General features: G+C 47.7%; 1 protein-coding gene across 1 annotated transcript in view; it reads right to left on the reverse strand.

Annotated features, from left to right (window-relative positions):
- LOC119442571 (neuropeptide receptor 15) overlaps nucleotides 1-18,925 on the reverse strand; it is a 31,433-nt gene extending 12,508 nt beyond the window's left edge. Inside the window, exon 1 of the mRNA XM_037707494.2 lies at nucleotides 18,261-18,925. Within this exon, the coding sequence (XP_037563422.1) occupies nucleotides 18,261-18,673 (413 nt within the window). The 5' untranslated portion in view covers nucleotides 18,674-18,925. The remainder of the gene's footprint in view (nucleotides 1-18,260) is intronic.
- Nucleotides 18,926-21,207: the final 2,282 nt, after the last annotated feature.

Genomic DNA, 21,207 nt, shown 5'->3' on the forward strand with positions numbered 1-21,207 from the left:
CGTTTTTAATATATATATATATATATATATATATATATATATATATATATATATATATCGTTTCCAGTTCAAACAACGCATTCCTAGTTCCAGGATAAGTTAAACAGAGCAGCCGCAAGGATGCTTCTCCAAACTTCTCCATATCGACCCCAAGTATAACCCTTGGAACGCAGCGGCTGTGAGACGACGCACTGCCGGGATGCGGGTTTAATTTTAGTATCACGGGTACCTTAAATTGCGCCCATCAACATCATCATCAGCCTGATTTTATGTCCACTGCAGGACAAAGGCCTCTCCCTGCGATCTCTAATTACCCCTGTCTTGCGCTAGCTGATTCCGATTGTCACCTGCAAATTTCCTAATTTCATCACCCCACCTAATTTTCTGCCGTCCTCGACTGCGCTTCCCTTCTTTTGGTAGACATTCTGTAACTCTAATGGTCCACCGGTTATCTACCCTACGCTTTACATGGCCTGCACAGCTCCATTTCTTTCTCGTAATGTCAACTAAAATATCTGCTATGCCCGTTTGCTCTCTGATCCACACCACTCTCTTCCTGTCTCTTGAGCCCATAATTCCCTACAAATGCGTGTTTGCAAAACGCCTTCTCCATAATTCCGCTTGACACCGCCGCGAATCGAACCCACGTCCTCGTGCTCAGCAGAACACAGTAGTCACTCAGAGAGGGAAATGTCCGACAATCAGGACAATCGTACGTAGCCACGTACCGCGTGTGCTTGTGAGAAAGAGAGAGAGAGAAAAGGGTAAACGAAAGACAGGGAGGTTAACCAGAGGCTATCTCCGGTTGGCTACCCTGTACTGGAGGAGCTTGTGAGAATTGCTTCATTGGCTAACAGGTTCCCACGGCATCGTTGCCGTTTACTGGCAGTATACATATGATCCTTGTATGAAGCGCGAGATGGGAATGCCGCTCCTTTTTTTTTTCTTTTAAGGCGCTCGTTCCGGGCAGTTCTTAGGCGCTCGTTCCTGCGGCGAGTGTCAGCGGCGGCGTAACCGAGCGAACGAGCACAGTGAAAGAAGAAAGCGAACGTGCAGCGCAGTGGGTGATGCAAGACGCAAGGATGATAGCAGAGAGGAAGGTGCAGCGGAACCTCGAGGCGGAAAGCGGAGGAGAGTATGGCGTAAGCGTGAAAACAAAAGCGTAGTGCGCCGACCATGGCTACGAGATGGCGCCAGAGTAGCGCGCGTCGTCTGGGCGGTCTGTCGGCGGCGGCTGCTGTGAATCGCGCCTGCGTGTCACCCACGCGCTGGCTCTCGCTATCTCCAGATTAGCGAGGCAGTCGCGCCACACTTCGCTCCGTTTGCAACGTGCCACACGAGATGGATTGTTCGCGCCAGCCAATGTATCGCGAAATGAAAGCACGTATATAGAGCTGCGCTCAAATTTCGCATTAGGGAGTATCGTAATCGTCGGTGTATTTTTTTCCTATTCTTTTAATCTATTGCCCCATAACTCTAAATGTTCCAAACGGAATTTGCCCAAATGGTTTCTAGCTTAGTTGACGTACTAACACCATAAAACTTGTTTCACCATAGCCGTAGTTGCTTTCGGACTAAGAAACCCTACATAACTGCGTGCACCAGTAGAACGAAAAAATAAAATAAAATCTTCGACATAAGCATCATATCGTCGCAGGCTGTCACACCAAATTCCGTTACGATCGCCGCTGCAGGAACGCCCATTACTCTCCTGGCTCCCTATAGATCCCTGTCGCTTTTTCTGCCTAACAGTATTGCGTCTCTGGCACATGCATGCTACATCGGCTAAAATATAACAGCTAACATTTCAGAAAACGCGAATATTCTCGCCTATAACCATTGGGTATCCTTAAGACCATCATTTCGTATTGTTTTCCACTAGAACATCAACCACCCGTTCCCTCCCCCTCCCCCCCCCCCCCCCCCCCCCCGCTGATGTACGGAAACAAATATAAATATATTGGGGCTTGACGAACAGGCCCTGTAACGTCCGATTCATTATTAACATTGCAAGCCAAAGTATTCGCAAGAAGAAGGACCAGCCGTGGTTGCTTAGTTAGTTCTGGTGTTGGGCTGCTAAGCACGCGGTCGCGGGATCGAATCCTGGCCAAGGCGGCCCCATTTCGATGGGGGCCAAATGCAAAAAACACCCGTGTTATTAGATTTAGGTGCATGGTAAAGAACCCCAGGTGGTCCAAGTTAATCCGGGATAATCTGCGCCAACAAAAAAAATATTGAAACTGAATTTATTTATACTGCAATGTAGTCGTGAAATCTGAAAATTAAACGGTCCGGAAACAAAAACTAAGGAACTCTACTGCCTCATTATTCATCCATCAATGCATTAATCCCTAACAGTATTTTGGAGAGCAATGGCGACCCCGTTTTGATCATCTTCTTTTTGCTGGAGATTCTTATAATTTCTGCCAAAGTTTCTTTTCATCGAGACTGCTACTAGCACCACATAGCATTTGTCCGTAATTTATTATTCAGAAAGTGCACCAATACAACATAAGTTAAAAAATGTCGCCGCAAGAATGCCCGTGCCTTTCCCTCACTTTCTGCATACATTTATGGAATCCTACATAACCAACGCGTTAAGAACATGCTCAGCACAGAAAAAAAATATTGCTTTGCTCCATGTACACATGTCATAGGCCAAGATTATAACAACAATGAGAGAATGAAGATTTGATTCTTCCTGGACTAGCCGTTACAATATGTGAACGAGTTACACTGCAAAATTTTAGTCCTCTACTTTCTTTCTTTCTTTCTTTCTTTCTGGGCGAGGCGTGGGGAGGGGGAGATGAAGGCAATAGTGTACCATCCACAGCGATAAGTTCAAGAACAAACTCGTTAATTTTATGCTTTCCTGCAAGTGGCCTTTCTTTTTTCTTGCTTTTCCCAATTACCCCCTTCTTTTCACATTTTTCTCTTGAAGATCCGCAGTATTCTGCGCTTCGTCAGGCGTGCTTGCATAAGGTTTGCATATCCAATGTTTTAAAGTCCTCCACACCTTCGATATCTCGCCGCTATTGAAATGTTTACATTTTTATTTTGCTTGGTGATATTCCGTGGAATGTAAAAAAAAATCAAATCATGAACCAGGCCATTTGACTTAACCCTAAAGCGCCTGTATCTTCTTGATCAGTGAGGGGGACAATAAAATGAGTACAAAAAAAATGAAATGAAAATAAACAAGTAGCGTACTGATTTACACCCTCTCCACATTTTGCATTAAGGATTGACCTTTTATTCGCTCTCTTTGTGCTTTGTCGGCGGTAGAAAAATCTCTTCTATGTATATGTCAGCGCATAAATAATTTATCAGCTCGGTCGAGGAATACATTTATTCTATTGCATAAACTGCCCCCTCTTCGAAACAGAACATGATTTTTTTTCTTCCTTTGCTCGGCTCTCACGTATCTTTAAGCGGATAACGGAATAAGAATGAAAGCATTGCTGGCGGCAAGTAACGGATAACATCTTTGTGTTTCGATGCCGTGCCTGAGTACACGACCCTCGAGGATCCACGGGCCCTTGCTCGCTTGTTTGCTGCCTGTGAAAGCAGACAGTACGTGTGCGCGTGTTTACAGAGCACGCTGCCCTGCTCGCAGGATTGGTCCAAATATTCATGGAGAATTGCCCTATTTACAAGGCTTTAAGAATAGTATGTTTCTGAATTCATTGTGGAAAGGCGTCATTTTGTTCTGGCGGCTTAATAACTATCACGTTTACAATGCCCTAAAGCAACCCATTTCCCCTGACTCACCGATTCAAGAAAGAACGTTCTCATTACATCCCCATCCCATAAACTCCTTACAGAAAGGACACAGTACTAATACACCTGATAGTGAGGCTTACACTAACCTAATGACGCTTTGCAAGATCAATGTGAGAACGGACTGGGGCATCAGGTACGCGGCAAATATCCCAACGCACCCGAACAAGTGTCGGCGAGACGTGCTTCACAGTTTCCTTCGAGTAATGTTTGTTTAATTACGTCTTCTCAGTGGTGAAGAGAAGACGTAGTTCGTGCGTCATACCAAGCCCACTGTTGACCTGGTCCAAGCTCGCTTGTCCTTGTCGCCAAATCGAAATGTCACCAAAGGTTCAAGAGAAGGAGCTGAAGGCTCAAGAGAAGGAGCTGCAACATTCTCAAGCAGAAGCTCGGACAACGCCGATCGCATTAAGGGAGGCCTCTGCAACGGTGCGACGGCGTCGTTCCCGCCTTGGCCTCTTTCTTCCAGGTAAACCGCTGCCATCAAAAGGGAGATGTCATGACCTTCTGTGCCTCAAAATTTGCCGCGTTCAACCACAATTTGGGCTGTGGACGTGGGGAGTGACGAAGCCATTAGCATTCATTTTGACTGTATTTCCTCTGCGCGGCTGTAGCTAGCAACGTCCAGAAGCGGTTACGGAAGCCCAAACCAGACTCCCGAAAGCGTGCTCACGCGTCATATCCCGATCAAGGCCAACCCATCGAGTGAAATTCTTCAATCACCGATGTCATTTGTGTATTGCCATCAGATATGCGCATGGCAATACCTGACAACTCTCTATGCTTCATTTCATGCTCATAAGGCAGAAATGTGGAGGCTAAGAAAACAGCGCAGTCACGAGCATCTGTGCCTATTTCAGGGTTCCAATGGTTGAAATCTCGAGCCTTGTGGAAGCTCAGTGTGAGTTCAATCATTCGCACGAGTGCATCGCTTTTATATTTGCAGTAAATTTTCTCCGACACTTAGCCTTCGCCAAGTGGTTAGCGTAGCCGGGTTTGCTCTGAGAAGAGCTCAATTGGCCATATTTGGCCCACTGCGCCAATAAAATCCATAAATCATCATCTAAAGGCACAAGTGTTTGTTTTCCAGTGCTTCCCACCAACTTAGTTATGCATCATTACAATGTGATGGTCAGGTTATCGTTGTTGTCCTCAGACCATGTAGCTCATATCCACTATATGGGGGATTGGACATAACTCCGGTGGATTAGGCTTAATTAATATGGAAATTCAGCTTAACATACTAATTTGCGAAAACTGATAAACTCACTGTGACAGATGCACATGAGGAGCGGTACATGTATTCGCCTCAACTTCATCTTTGTGGCTTCGAACGGCTTATTGAATTCGCGAATTGTTCATCTAGGAAATTTGGGGTTATAAATGCCGCAATTTGCAACGATTACGCAAGTGTGCAAAGTTTAATCGAGTTGCAGTGTTTAGAAAACAGTTATTACTTGGAAACTTAGAATAATAAGACGTATTAAATAACGTCACAAGAATGTTCAAAGTCACAAGCACGAAGATTAGACTAATCCATGAACTAACCATCATTCCCATGGTACTGCAGCTGAACGATCGCAGTGCCGAAGTTTCCTCTAGTAATTTTTGTAAGAAACTCAATGTCCTGGATTACCTTGCAGGATGGATAAAGCCGGTGCAGAATACAGGAACATGCGTCGGTTATACCGAATACTATAGAAGCGCTAAGTCCTGTAGTAGTAAATCGTTCTACATGACTCGCTGTTGCGAAAGAATTGCGCCGGACATAGTATAGTACTTGGAAAGTCTTGGGGACATTTTAGACAGTGCAGTGGCAAATGACACCCCTATAGGACTACGGGGCGATATGACAACTGCCTTGTGCAGCTTCGTTGTCGTTGATGTATAAGGCACTCGGATTTGCAAACACCTCGAAAGGATATTTTTTTTTTATTGAGATAGCAATTATATGGACACTCAAAAGCAAATTTCTGCCGTCGGCGTCGCCGTCGCCGTCGCCGTCGCCGTGAGGTTCCGTATGACGTCATTTGGAGAAGAAATCGTCGCCGCGCGCCGAACGCTGTATGTGCGAGTGAAAGGGCGCGAGGGGCGCGTCTTTCACGGGGAGTGAACGCACGGCGGAGAACAAACGCGCGTTCTGCACCGTGCTCGCTTAAGGGCTGCAGAAGTAGGCGTCTCTGTTCTCCTTCACAATCACCATGTATGTAGAGCAAACGCGCCTTCTTCCGAAGAGCGAGAGGCCGTGGGGGAGGGGGAGGGAAGGGAGGCGACGTTTAGCTGCGGCACGCAGTGCCTATTTATATCAGAGGCTCCGGCAACAGTCACCAACGCCGCACGCATTTTGAGCGAACGCGGACAAAACGCCGATGGCGTCGACAACAGTTCTGCGTGTTGCCGATGCTGCTGCATGTCCAAGTTTATACAGCTGATAAAGCTAATATCATTACTCCGTATAGCTCTCTACAAGTTTGCTATCGCAATTGATGCTTCGCCTTTCAGGTGAAACTGCGACAACTTTTTATTCAGGTCACTGTTTCCTCCGTATTGCGCATGCGCCGCCGATTCTACAGCACGGAAGAATACTGCACCTGAAAAATATATTGTGTGGCTTTCTGATCGCTGGCTTATGTGAATGTCTTACGTCACACTCTGCAACGTATTCATGAACTAGCGCCAAGGTATAGGGTTGATGAATAAACTTTATTGATCTGAGCAAGCGAAGTGTTCGCCCGCGTTGCGCGGCCTGAGATAAAATAATTAAACGAAGCAAGTATCAAGAATCAGAAGGAAGGACAGAAATGTGCCCGAACTGAAAAAAAAAAATTCAACCTTGTGTTTGGCGCTCTTTGGCCACAGTTGCCAAAGACACTAGACAAGAATCTAACACTAACTAACCGAACTGAAAAAAATCATATTTCTACACTTCTCCAGCACTATTTAAATGTAAGTAATATAGGCATTCAGTTAGCGTGAAGGAAGGTATATTATTATGTTTCTATTGCGAACCTTAGCCAATCGTCCTTTGTAGTATGCGCCATACATGAATGACAACAACAACAAAACAACAATCACAACCGGGACCCCTACCTCCAAAAACACCATGGGGCTGTTTTGTTTCCAAAATAATGGCTCTTACCCACTGCGGGAGGTTGGCCGAGTAGCAATTCATCCGTAGCTGTCACTGAATAAAGTTTTGTTTTTCTTGTTCTTCTCAAAAGAAAATTGTGCACATGTGCGACTGTTTACGCTAACCGATACAGCACGAAGCAGTCCAATATTCACTGCGGAGAATGCTGCGACCGCTACCCCGCCACTGGGGCGCACTATGGGTGAAAGTGCAACTTTTCTGTATTTATGTAATCCATAGCATATATAGGGATGAAAACCTCCCTTCTTTTTGGTTGTTATAAGCATGACCTTCTCCTACACGACCTTCATGTGTGCTTTGACAGGAGGGACCCAACATTCAGCGAAAGCTATGGTGAATTCAAACGCAACAATGTTTATATTGCGTATTCCCGGTTTTATGCTGCTCCATGTCTGCGACAATGTATTGAGCAGCTACGTAGTCCCTTAATGCAAAACAGCAAGACGAAGTGGGCATATCCCCTTCAGTCACGACGTACACATGGGCGTACGCGACTTGTTTTTGCCAGTTCTGTCGAGCGATGGGCATTGAAGAAAACCTTGGACATTCAGCTGCAGATAAACGGAGCCATCTGCATATTCAATATAGCTCTATTTCGTTTCAGTGCGCCGAGTACCGTTACACGTGAGCACTCTGCTGAAGTCACGACCATGTCCGAGGGTAATATGTGACGCGTTTCATTCCGTTAACAATCGCAAAACAATCCTTTTCTTTTTTTCTTGTAATGCTGTTCACGTGTTTCGAGCTAGTCATTAAATTTCATTTATCTAAAAAAAGTTAAAAATACTGCGTCAGGGACGGTAAGCTATATCAATTTGTACTTGCTCGGAAATTGTAAGGACTCACTAGAACACGCATGAAGGATCATGCTACCAACAAGGTTTTCTTTCAATTCCGTCTCCTGCGACTGGAAGTTGATTCTCTACACTAGACAGAATGATGGCTCTGTGGCCTCAGTTTGACAGGGAGACGAGGGAAAAGAAAGCACACACTCACTTCACGTACTGCGGTCCACTCCAGCTGAATAAAAATCCCACAACAACCAAGCTCGACATATTTATCGACAGCCTATCACAATTCCCTCAGTAAGGTATAGGAACGCAGAAAAGTATATATTGCAGCGTAAGCAACTCGCTTTATGCTTACGTTTGTACTCGAAGACATCAATAATAGTGATTACGGTGGAAGTGTGAAAAGTGGGTGCGGTTGTTCTCACGTATGCCGGTTTTTTTTTTTTTTGCTACAGATTTCAATGGTAGAATTAATTCAACAAAGCAAACCAGCGGCTAGCTAAACACATTCGCAACAAGACGGGAAATGTGGCGTGCTAAACAACACAAGATGTTTAATTACCGCTCGCTCTAATTGGGCTATGCTCTTCGGACTTCAAAAATATCTAATAAAAACACGTCGTACGCAACTTTCATGGTATAGATCAATTAAAACTACAGCACGATGGTGTGGTTCATTATTTTTTTATCAGGCGGCGCATTCTAGAGATTGTTTCGTGACAGAACTCGGCGAACAGTTGTACACACCACTAAATGCATCGCTGTTGCGAAGCGCAGCGCCCCAATCGGCGTTGGCCGCACTTCTCATTTGATAAACGCCGTCGCTCCTCTCACAGTACTGGAGCATCAGGTAAGCGAAGAAGATCTGCGCACTGGACATTATGTGACCACCGGGAAGCCTCACTGCAAAGTCGTCGTCTTTCCCACCGGTAGTCTTGAGGAAGACTTTGAAGGCGACACGCACAGCAAGGACGTCCCGGAACCTTGCGAGGCGCAGGTAGTCCCGCCTGCCGTCGAGACAGGCTTCGACTGCGAGAAGCTTCATCCACGTGTTGTCATTGAGCCAGCTCGCGGTTACGTTTGCCGAGACGGCTTCGTCGAGAAGCATATCGAAGAGGCAGCGGCTCAGTCGGGGGCCGAGCCGCGATAACTGCAATGCGTCCGCGCCGCCTTCCTCTAAAGCCTGCGACAGGTTGAAGGCAAGCAGCGGAACATAGACGCTTCGCGGATGCGTTTCGTGCCAGCAGTCAGCGCTGAATACGGAGCGACTCCAACGCTCCCGAGAACCGCGAGTCAAGACGTGGAAGAAGGTGTGCTCGTGGTAGGTGACGAAGGTGTCAAGTCCCCATCGCGAGTTTGTGACGTCGGGCAGTTTCTTGACGTATGCAGTCAGCGGTGCTGAATCGGTGGCCCAGCTAGGTCCGAACACCCGGACGTCGCTCCTCGAAAGGATTTCGCGTATTTGCTTCTTCGAGGGGTACGCTATGTACGGCAACTCGTTCATTTCGTTCCGTAATTCAACAACAACCGCGTCAACCATACCGATCAGGTTGGGCGCGGACTTGCGAAGTTTCCCGTGAGCAAATACGGAAGCAAACGCGAGCGGGCGTAACGCTCTCTCCACTACGCGTACGCATAGTCTCCACCGAGGCGGCGCCATTCTGGTCTTGCCGTAGATCAATATGCTCAGCAAGTCGAGTAGTTTCGAATACGGCGTGAACGGCGACACCTGAACCATGAGCCGAAGTCCGAGGTAATTCATGACAGTGTGGGGCTTGGTGTTCGCGACGAGCTCTAAAATGGAGAGCGTAGAATTGGGCGACCATATCAACACATCGGACATAGCGCCGTCAGCGACAGAGCCCTCGAATCCCTGAAGCGTCGTGTTTACAAAGTCCTGCAGTTCTGAGCGCGATTCGAGGCGTTCAACTTTCGCTGTGTTTTCTCTCGGCGCCGCTTGGACGAGCTTCTCGATGTTGCTGGCAAATGTGGCTATGGCGAGGATGTCTCCTGGTGGCATGTACTCCTTTTTTACTATTTTAATCGCTGTAAACACTGCCTCTGTGTAAAGGCGGATCACATCACTGCTTTCAACGGGGTCGAAAGATGTCAAAACTTCAGGTAGTCCCACCGACACAAGGTCTTTGTTTTCCACCGCTGGGTGAGACGCAACACTCAGTGTGAGCAGCGCTACAGTGCCCGTCTTGCGTAGAAGCTGAGCAGCTGTCCTCCAGACGGAAACGTTGGTCGCTAAAGGAGCACGCAGAGGAAATCCTTCGAGAGAAAACCATGTCATCAAATCCTTCAGCGCCTGCACGCCTTCGTAGTCGATGCGCCTTAAGTTCATGCACTCATCGTGGAGAAACTTCAGTGGTTGCGCAATCTTAGGACTTCGCCGCCCATCCTGGAGAAAGGCGTGAACTTTTTCCTCGAGAAATTCGGCGTTGTCGTCGTCCGTTGAAGTTGAATGGTACTTGGCTGCCGATGCGAAGCGGCTTCGCCAGTGGCTGCACACAAACGCGTTGAAGTCGTCGCATGGCTCAACGTCGCGCCAGGAGAGAAGATTGCTCAGGTACGAAGCGCGTCGGAGGCAGGCATCAGAGGCGCAGGTCGCGCCAAATCTAATATTGTCAATCTGGCTTCTCAATTTCGCAGACGGCTCCTGTTTGGGCCAGAACAAAAAGCATAGCACGAGAGCAAGTACAAACGCCAGACATACGGCAGCGGGGTAAAGAAACTTCTCCCTGCGAATTCCCTGCTCCAGGTTTCTGGGAACACTCTGCTCGCCCGTCCGAACGACTGTTTCTGCCACGTCAGATGGAGACTGAGCTGTGGCGCTCCTTAAACTTTCGCCAGTGCTCTGGGTGGTCGTATAGTGCGAGCTTGATTTCTTGGATGATGCGCTTTGCTTCGAGCCCGATTTTTCAAGTTTAAAACTGATCGTTGATCGTCCTTTTGGTTCCTTGGGCACTGCACTGCTTTTGTCCGTGAGACCAACACTCTGCAATTGTCCCTGACTCGCGCGCTGTGCAAGCGTCACAGACTGAGGAGCTGATGACCCGGTTTGCTTTCCGACGAATGCGCTGCCCATCTCGAGCGAGTACTGGGCACGGGCTTGCGATCTCTGAGAACTGCCAGGTGGCAATTTCTCAACCGCACCTATAGAAGGCGGCATGTTTCCGGACGTTCCGCTCGAGGGCGAAGAATTGTCCGATGCTGCTGACGATTCTTCGCTTCTCGAAGAACTACCAGGGCCTATAATGACTGCTTCTTCCCCTTTCTGTATTTTGAGAGGAGTCTTCTGGTACAAGCTGTGTAATGCATTCACGCCTTTGGGATCCTTCTTCGGGGCCTCTGCTCTGGTATAGGTCCAACGAGAGGCTTGGCCGTCAGGTACTGCCGTCGGCAGACGCGCACCTAGCAGACTCATAGTGGAGGTAGCATAATTTGCAGCAAATGGCACTCTTCGTGCCGATGTTGTTGGCGGAGTCCGCAATGAAGGCGTCGAAAAGTTGGCTAATCTGACGTTCTGGCCGGTCACCAAACACGCGGCCGTGGCTCTTGAAAGAATGGCCCTGGTTTTTTCGTCGTTATGGTTGACTCTTCTATATTAGGGGGCTCTGCCAGCAATAGTGTGCTTTCTTTCGTTGTAGCCGTAGCGCACTTGAGGCTAAATAAATCTCTGCCGTGCAGTAGTTCGGCTGGCGATTGCTCTTCGGTTGGCTTCTGCTTATTGCTACCATGCAGCGTTTCTTTAGTCACCAAAGATGTGATCTGTTTGGTTCCTTCGCAAGTTGTAGTGGCAGCTGGACTGGAAGAGTGCTTGAATAGGTTTGGTTGCTTGACTTGCGGCGACCTTCCAACCTTGCCAAAATTTGCCAGCCGATATTCCACGAGTGACCCCGATGTGCTCTCCACAACATCCTGCGACGGTCTAACACTCAAAGAAGAATCCTCCAGAGGAACCAGAGAAGTGCAGGAGGATCCGGTGACTTCAGGAACGCTATCGTCTCGCGAAACAGCTTGGTTGTGAGGCATTACTGAAGGCAAACTCTGTCGTCTTTGTTTAAACACTCTTTCAATTTCTTCTGCGTCCCTAAAATGCTTCTCATTTCTCTCCGGTACGGCGGCTAAGTTATCTTCCTTATGCGCCATGGTTAGCGCGTAGCTCGAAGCGAAGATCTCCTCAGCAGTCGTCGGCTTCGACTCACCGGTAGCGTATGGGGTGTCGTTCTTGGACAGCGCGCCCCCGGAGCTCTGGAACGTGGCCCTCGAACACGGTAGCGTTGAGTCCAAAGGGACACCTAGATCGCCTGTCAGCAAGTCGTGTGGGTCGATCGTGTCCATCTTCTTGAACGCGCGTTAGGCAGTTGCGAGTAGCTCCTGAACAAGCAACGAGGCTTCGCGTGTAGACTTGCTCCCCAAGACGATGATAATGATGTCGATAATGAAGCTGCTGATGATCAGGATCCTTATCTATGGCACATACCCACTAAGAGAAAAAGGCCAATAATTAGGCGGCATCGGGCGGCGTATGACAAGTAGCTATTCTATGAGGAGAAACGAAAAAGTCAAAAGGTAGGACAAAAGAAGACAAAAAAAAAGAATGGTGCTGTGCGCCTGAGTATCAGACGGACAAAGCCTGGGTCCTTTTTTTTCGTGTTTCTTGTTGCCAAATATTAGCGCTTAACAACTTCGGCAGATTGGCCAAGAAGCGACGAGTTCTAATGTTCTTTCTTTTAACAGCGAAGCTGTTTAAGCCGACCTTTAGTCCGTGCAGAGCGAACAGAAAATGTGAGCCGATCCTGGTGGTAGTGCAGAAAGGGTCCAAGCGCAATGGCACATACGCCTGTGAACTAGCGAAGGTGTTTAAGCTCGAGGATGGTCCGTCTAGTGTACGGCGCAAAACCTCCGCCTGGTGATGACGTCACCATGCGTCGCCTAGCAACGCTTCGCCCCAGCTGCGCCGACTGCACCGAGCCTCGCCACAGTTGCGTGAGCCGTGATATCACCGCGCGCGCCGCATCGCTTCGCCTTAGCTTTGCCAAGCCACGACGTCACCACGCCGTGCGGAGTATCCCGAGTATCACGCCGCCGAAGCGGCGGCGAAACGTTGGCGATTCGCAGAGGATCCGGAGTTACGACCCCGCGAACCCGAGCACAAGCGTTTGAGCGTCCAGAAGCGTCCCGATACTTTAATGACCGAGTGGTCGTTGCTCCTTGAGCTGTCGTTGATTCCGGGGTGACCTTGCGCAAAACGTGGCCGAGTCTCGAAGTATAACCTCGCGAAAACTTGCCCGAACCGAGATAAAGCTAAGGAAGGGCCACCGGCTTCGCTGTTTGCCCAGTCTTCGCACCACTAGTGCGACGCTGCCCCTAATTTCTCGTGCACGTATCGCTTTCAATTTGTTTTCCTTTTTTGTGTTTATAGGTCTAATGATATAACAAAATGAAAACTTAGCACTGTAAAAGATGGATGATCATATTTTTAGACATTGCAAAGGAGAGAGAATGATATATTTAAATTATGTCTCTACGCCTATTTGGGGAAGTGGGTAAAATTACGCAGATATTGGAAACAATTAACATGAGGAATTTTCAAAAATTTTAATTCAGAAAATATCAAACAACCTGAAATCAAAGAAACACGAGGCGCATTTGGAAATTCAACATGGTAGTCGTTTTATTCCTCCTGAATAAAGTCATAAGTCGAAATGCACCTGGGAGCTCAGCAGCGCAATCCACCCTCATTCTCCTGCGTACTTCCTCTTCATACTCTATGCCAAACGACATGGTCCGAGCCGCGTATTTTAACAAGTAATATTCGAGATGGGATCCACTTGCGATGGATGATGATGACGGTGGATGATAAAATGGAGTGGTAGAAGGAAACAACAAGAGAATGCGATAACACGGGATTAATGAAACGTTTTTTTTTTTTATTCTAATCGTCTTCCTTTGTTCAGTTGAAGCCATCCGGTGGCGAAGTTGCACCAACGTCCTCTGGCTGCATCGGACGTGTCGCACTATAGGAGCAGCCAATGCTTCTCGCTTATGAGCGTTAAAGCAGCGGCGCAATTTATTGAATTCGTCTTCCCCCTACGACATCGAAAGCACGGCGAACATAGCACGATTGATGTGTTACTTGAAAATTCAATAATGCAGAAGCAAGAAAATTGCTCAATAAAATAGCATTAACGTAAAAAAATACATCTGCAATGTGACTCAACCAACGGCGCACCGGGAGCTCGCAGTTATCGGACAATGAATGAAGCAACGATGTTGCCTAATCAGGCATAGCGTTCGAAATGAAACAAAATTTAAAACATCGGGCGCTATAACATAAATCTATTCCATTCCACTTCTGCAATCAGCCCTCCACGATTGGTCGAAAGTTTTGTAGCCACCCCAATTCGCATGTCTGTCCAGCAACATCACCAAAACCGCGTTAACTCCCCATCTGGATATGAGGTGCCCGCACTGCTTATGCGTGATTAGAGCAAACAAAGGAAAATTAATTATTTCCGACTCTCCGCCTTTTTCTACATTAGCCCTCCGTTATTGGTCAAAAGTTTTCGGGCAGTGCCCACTTCGCCTTTCCGTCATGCTACGTCACAAAACCGCGAAAGCTTACCACGTCAAAGTGACATGTACGCGGTAAGGATGCATTACTATGCCGAAGAAAATTAGATATTTTTTTTTGTTCGTTTTTGAATATCCGGAGACTTCCCCGTTCTGAAAGGAATCATATCTGCTATCCGCCGATTGCTCTGGCACTGACTACTCGCAGCTGCCGGGGAGAATGCAATTATTCGCGTAAAAAAAATTATCCCCAACTGTATAAGGTTGTGGAGCCCTTTCGGCACGTATAAGACGTCGCTTTGCCAAAACCTCTTCGCTGAGGATCCGTTTTAGCGGCATTTTTAACCTTCCGGTTGCACGCTGCCATGATTTTCGACCAGCCACAGCAAGCTAAGCAAGGCGAAGCGGGCCAATCGCAGGCGTCTGCACCGCTCTCCTCATCCGTTTAGCTAGGCCGGTGTTTTGTAGCGATGCCTTATGACTTATTCTATACTAGTCTTATCATCCTGCGCCCACGGCCGGCTGATCCCGTTGATAACGTGAGCGGACCGTCGCTCTGACCACTGACAAAGAGCGGTAAGCGCGAAAAGGCATTAGCACCGGAAAGGCATCGCTACAAAATACCGGCCCTATATACTTTCACTACGCTATAGCTCGGCCGCACCGAAAGCCTCTCCCATTCTGCATGCTCATCATGTCTTGTCAGCCAGTTAGATAAGAAACTCCTGTCAAGATAGACGATGGCCATTCGCTTTGAAAGCAAACAAAAGTGACCTCCTATAAACAAGGAGAGCATTTGACTGGGCTGTTCAAACAAAGCTGCGGGTCACCATCCGGTGCTTGCGTCAGCATTACGTAAATTTGACGTCAGGAGATTCGAATAAAAACAAATTGGAATAGTTTCACGTTTTGTGGGGTCATTAAGCGGAAAGAAGGGCAGGAAGAAACCATGTCGACAGGCCAGATGCCCACTTAAAACTGAAGCTTAATGAAAAGTTGATGCACCAGCTGGCCAGCTGGTTAACAGTCAACGCTTCTGAGTTTCACGTTACAGACACTATGATGTAATGTTTGCCCTCACCGCATTCATATCGACGGAGCGACAAAAAAAACAGCTACAATTGTAACAATCTCTCTCTCTCTCTCTCTCTGCTTTTTTTTTTTTTTTTTTTTTTTTGGGGGGGGGGGGTATCCTTATACACAGTACATCATCTGCTGTATTTCTTACTGTGTTTGCACAAGTACCCAGGTGTAGGCAAACGTCGTTATCAAGAACTTGATCAGCGGTAAGCTATTCATGAATTCAGCCCCGTCGTAACTTCTCGCCAAGCACAGAGGGCCACAAGCAAGAGCCAATGCCATAACAAGGCAACAACGAAGCCCCAAAGAGAGGATGGAGTGCCACTGCGAGGATGTTGACCTCGCTCTACGACACTAAGCTTGCTACAATAACCTCGCGGTTTCGTAGACGAGCAGTTCTTTTTTTTTTTCTTTTAATCTGAAGTACGTTTCTCTGCAGCGTTATACCGATGAACTCACACTCAGTTCCTTCAGTGGTCGACTGACAATAGGGAATAGTCAACATTAGGGGGACTGAAAGTATTAAATTTGTCTCGCGCTGAAATCCAAGCCGCCGGTCAAATGCTTGCAAACCAACACAGGCTGCTCCAGTTACTTGACGTTTCGTAAAAATTCGTTCTGTGCAGAGGAGGCTGATACGCCCCACCGAAGAAAAGTAATGAAGAACAGTACCCATCACGATAGGGAACATAAAACGAGGGGACGAAGAGCCGAGGTTAAAAAAAATGTCACAGTTTCGCCCTCAGGGCGAAGCAATGAATGCGATAGCAACACAGCAATGTCATACGAAGTAAGGTGAGCGGCTTTGGTAGCAACAACACGCAGAACTGTTGTCGACGCCATCGGCGTTTTGCCCGCGTTAGCTCAAAATGCGTGCGGCGTTGGTGACTGTTGCTGGAGCCTCTGATATAAATAGGCACTTGGTGCCGCAGCTAAACGTCGCCTCCCTTCCCTCCCCCTCCCCCATGGCCTCTCGCGCGTCTGAAGAAAAAAATTAAAATTAAATTAAAGGCGCGTTTGCTCTACATATATGGTGATTGTAAAGGAGGAAAGAGACGCTTACTTCTGCAGCCCTTAAGCGAGCACGGCGCAGAACGCGCGTTTGTTCTCCGCCGTGCGTTCATTCCCCTTGAAAGCGCGCGTCCCTCGCGCCCTTTCACTCGCACATACAGCGTTCGGCGCACGGCGACGATTTCATCTCCATTGACGTCATACGGAACCTCACGGCGACGGCGACGGCGACGGCGACGCCGACGGCAGAAATCTGCTTTTGAGTGTCCATATAATTGCTATCGCAATAAAAGTATTATAAGTTTGTAACCACGTATCCATGCTTCTGACAATTCCGTGCGAAACGGAATTTCAGCTGACCTACACAAGCCCCTTAAAGTTCACTGCTTCCGATTTCAAGCCACCACATATCATGCCCGCATTTCGACGGGCCTGACGCCTCCTCAGCGCGTGTCTGGTCCTCTAGACACTCGCTACATTCTTCCAGCTTTATTGTTCCTAAAATGTGCTTCTATTTTCCTCTCAAAAGATGTATTGATATTTAGTATGCGTGGGCCCCTGTTACTTACTTTCAATACCTCATTCGTTTGCCACCCTATGCCTTTCCTGTTTCGGTATTTTCCTTGACGCTGCCTGTCTTTAATTAATTTCTTATCTTTCTTATTCGTGTTTTTTTTTTAACTGTTGCACTTTCCAAGTTGTCTTTGTGTTCGCTAGAATGAATGTGCGTTAATACTGTATTCTTTCGAGAATGTCAAACAATTTTACCCTCCCTCCCCCAACTGTAGTTCTGAATGGCACTGTGAATAAAGAAATAAATTTATATACCGACAGCCTCAGCAATTTCCTACACTACAAGATGTAGTAGATACTCGACAAGCGCTCTGGAAATCTGCTTACCGCCGATGGATTCAAACCGGGCCTGCAACCACATTACTTTTTTGAGCCGATTCCTGGCGACAGCGAATACCTGATACTCATACCGTTCCCAGTAGTCAGCGTAAAATAGTACCTAATCTCGGACTGCTGTATAAACGAAGCACGTCGGTTGAAAGCTATATGCCTACGCTGCACGAAAAACTGATCTTTGAGTGTTTCTTGGGTGCGTCTAAGAGGTGGTTTCAGGAGTTTTATGTAAGCGAGCCACGTATTCCTTTTTTCGCCTGATGATAAGTCAGGAGGCGGTCTACGTAACGCATTACCAACGTTTCGATGCAATAATTGACCACTAAATTAGGGTGACGCTTTCGATTTCTCGTGGCTAAATACGGGGGCAGCCTGGGTCCTCACTCGAACGTTGAAAAATAGCTGGACACAACAATCTTGCGCCGTCTGTTCTGTCGATACACATCACTGCGTGAAAGGAGAACAAGCTTCGATGGAAAGTGCGTCCTTTAACAAGTTTCTCTTCGTCCGCCCAGTCTTCTGTATAGCACTTAGGCGCACGCTTTGAATCGATGTTTGCTAAGGTCATCGATCAATCGATGTTTGCGAAGGCCCTCTGCGCTATGCAATTTTTACGAGAAGGCGTAAAGGCAACCATCCGCTTCCTCGCTACTTATGCACGCGAAATATACAACGTTAAACTCCTAATTGACTGAGTTTCGCTTCACAATATACTACGCCTCAGGAACATTTATCAGAAACGTTTTTACGGAGGCCTGTGGTCTATAGTTTCCTGCACCGTGGGGTTATCTAGTGGGGGCAGAAAGCATTATCGCATTCCGCCCCCGGTGGTATAGGGTTGCCGTGACCGTGTATTGAACCCGAGACCTCTTTCTTACTCGGCGGCCAAACTCCCCAGCCACCGAGTGACCGCGGCTGGCGGCAGAACGTGTAGCACTAAATTCCAGACAACAACTTACCGCTCGACGCAGACGCTGACCAGAGTCATCACCGAGGCGTAGAGGGCCATGACCTCGACGAAGCGCAGCGTGCGGCATAGGCCCAAGCCCAGCTCCCAGCCGCGGTTCCGGATGAAGAGCACGATGTCCGGCACGCAGGCCAGCAGGATGGTGAGGTCGCTCAGTGCCAGGTTCAGGATGAACAGGTTGGTCACCGAACTGCGCATGTCTCTGTCGCCCAGGACGGCGCACACCACGAACGCATTGCCCAGCACCCCCGAAATGCCGATGGCGGCAAACAGCGAGGCGAGCGTAGCGATTGTGGCAGGCGATGCCACGGGTTCCTCCGCGGCCACCGACACGCTCGGCAGCGTTCCGTTCGCGATGAACGTCGGCGAGGAGACCTCCAGTAGCATGCTCTCGGTCGGAGACATGGAGGTTTGCGGGGCGTGCGCGCGCGGGAGCGCGCTCCGGGTGTGAGCAGTATCTCAAAACTTCGCTTGCACTCCTCGGCTCATTCGACGAGACCGATTCTTTCGGCGACGAATCCGGGATTGGCACGCCAGACACAGCGAGACGCTTTGAACAGGGGATACTTGTACAGGCGTTGTACCGCTGGACTACGGCAATGGAAAGTACAGGTCAGCGAGACGTTGGGCATCACCCTCACTCCTGTGGGAGCGATGTAGCAGGTGTTACTGCCTCTGGCCTGCGCAAGAAAGCATAGGAGAAATATATGCGCGTAATAGTTTATTGAAGAAACGTCTCGCGTGTTTCATTAGTTACACAAAGGGCGAGAGCATAGAGGCTCCTCCAAATATTTAATGGGGAAAACTCTGGCGCCATTGTGTCCAGGAGCTGCAAGTAGGACGAGTCAGCCAGCATCAGAATGGTAGGAACTACATGTATTTGCCTAAACTGTGTCCTTCTGGCGTCAGACGGCCTTGCGACTTTGCAAATTGTTCATTTTCAACAACATCTTGCGTTATAAGGACAACGATTCAAAATGACTATGCCTACGCGCACAGATTTAATGGCTTGCTGTGTTTAGAAAACTATGAGCCCTCGGTAAATTTGAAGGATAAATCGTAACATTAACGGTACAAAACGGTTCACGCCATAACCACGAAAGTTCGACAAATCCGTGCACGAATTCACATAGAAGTTCAGTGATCTAAGTGGTTACCTTTGGTGGTTCTTGTAGGGAGCTATAAGGGCAAGAGCACGTTTTGTCACTGAGAGAGGCACGACTGGGTTACTGTTGTGGTGTTTCTGGCACAGCATGAGTATGACATGTTATTGAAGCGAAAGCTTCATTACGCTACCTCGGGCAGCCGTCGGCGACTCAACAGTTTTCACCTGGAGAGCTAGAAGTCAAACCACAAGAGAGCATTAAAGCGCGTTTGTAGTCCGACGTTATCGGCACGCGGGTGAGCGTCATCAGACGCCGGGTGCGCCGGAGCGCATTGGCCGCGTGCCCGGTGGCGATGGCGGCGCCAGTACGTCGAACCATCGTTCGAACTATAACCGCTGTTCTTTTCACCAAGGTGACATACCGTGTGCACGCGTTCACGCTACGTCGGACTTATATTTAGGCCTTTACGGAGTCCTGAAAAGCCCGGGTAGAGTTGGGCCCGGCTGCGAGTCACTACTTTAACGATCACCGCAGTGTCTTCATAGGCATAAAAAATGATGAATAAACACTGTATTCATTGCAAACATGTCTGTATATCATTGCGAAACCACACCTCGGCCACAGCTCGACAATGGGCCTAGCTAGGGCAGTGAAGCTTTCGCTATCAACCTTCAGGGTTAACCAAAGCTAAACCACACCCTTTTTTTTTTTTTTTTTTGTTCGAGCATGACACCAAGCTTTGGCGCTATATACAGTGCCTGTCCCCCAATGTACGGAAGACAGGTAGCAGTGTCAGTAAAGGTACCTATGCGTCTTCAGTAATTGGACTGCATAGAAAGAGGCTGACTTTAAAGCCGTGACTAGAGAATATCAGTCTTACAGCAATCATGCGTCGGTCATGAATATAGCCTCGTATACATGTATATATATAGCTTTCCGCCAGTCGGAGCTTTCCGCCGGTCGTCACTGTCTTGCATGCGTAATCATGCGAACGGCAAGGCAATTAAGCTTCGCAGTTCGATATCTCAAAGCACGGATACGCTAGAAGAATTCTGCCAAGTGGAACTCACTAGAAACACGACTGCCTCTAACTTTTCAATACAAACGTGCCTGCTTACTGCTGCCAGTAAAAAGTTAATTATTCAATTTTTGTTAATTGCACTGCTAACAGCAATAAGTATCATCTCACTTTGTGTCCCCTTGCCACATAACCCTAGCGTAGAGGTGGTCTTCACGTACGTCTCAGTGCCTAATTTAAAAAAAACTGTCAACTTAACTTTGATCACCCTGTATATACAGGATGTTTCAGCGAACCTTTAATAATTTTTTAAAGGTTAGTTGTAGCAGATACCACAATCTAGTTCATGAGCTGGTCCACTCGAAGAAGCGGACATTACTTGTACAAAAAGTTTCTAGGAATGGATAATCGACTAATTAACAAGATTTCACTAATTAACTTTTAAACTAATTACCTTATGGCCCATATCGCAATTTACAAATTCTAGCTGTCGAGTTCGCAAGGCGGATTCACTTCCAACAAATTCTCAGGATGACACCAGTTTCGAGATATTAATTCCCGAACTTTAAGGAGAAATCTATTGGCGTTCCAGTTACTTCCTAATAAAACGTCGTTTTACGCATTGAACCACAAAAGTAACTGGAACGTCAATGCATTTCTCTGCAAAGTTCGAGCAAGCAGCACCGGAAAATTTCCAAGAGAATATCTAAGACGAGGAGAAAAGGAGATGAACCTAGTGCTTTTGGGGCGTTCATTTCAACACCAAAATAAAACGCGCAGTTTGATATTTATTTCCGAGAAATATCTCGACGTAT

This window comes from Dermacentor silvarum, chromosome 2 (assembly GCF_013339745.2).
Source record: "Dermacentor silvarum isolate Dsil-2018 chromosome 2, BIME_Dsil_1.4, whole genome shotgun sequence".
Lineage (NCBI taxonomy): Eukaryota > Metazoa > Arthropoda > Arachnida > Ixodida > Ixodidae > Dermacentor > Dermacentor silvarum.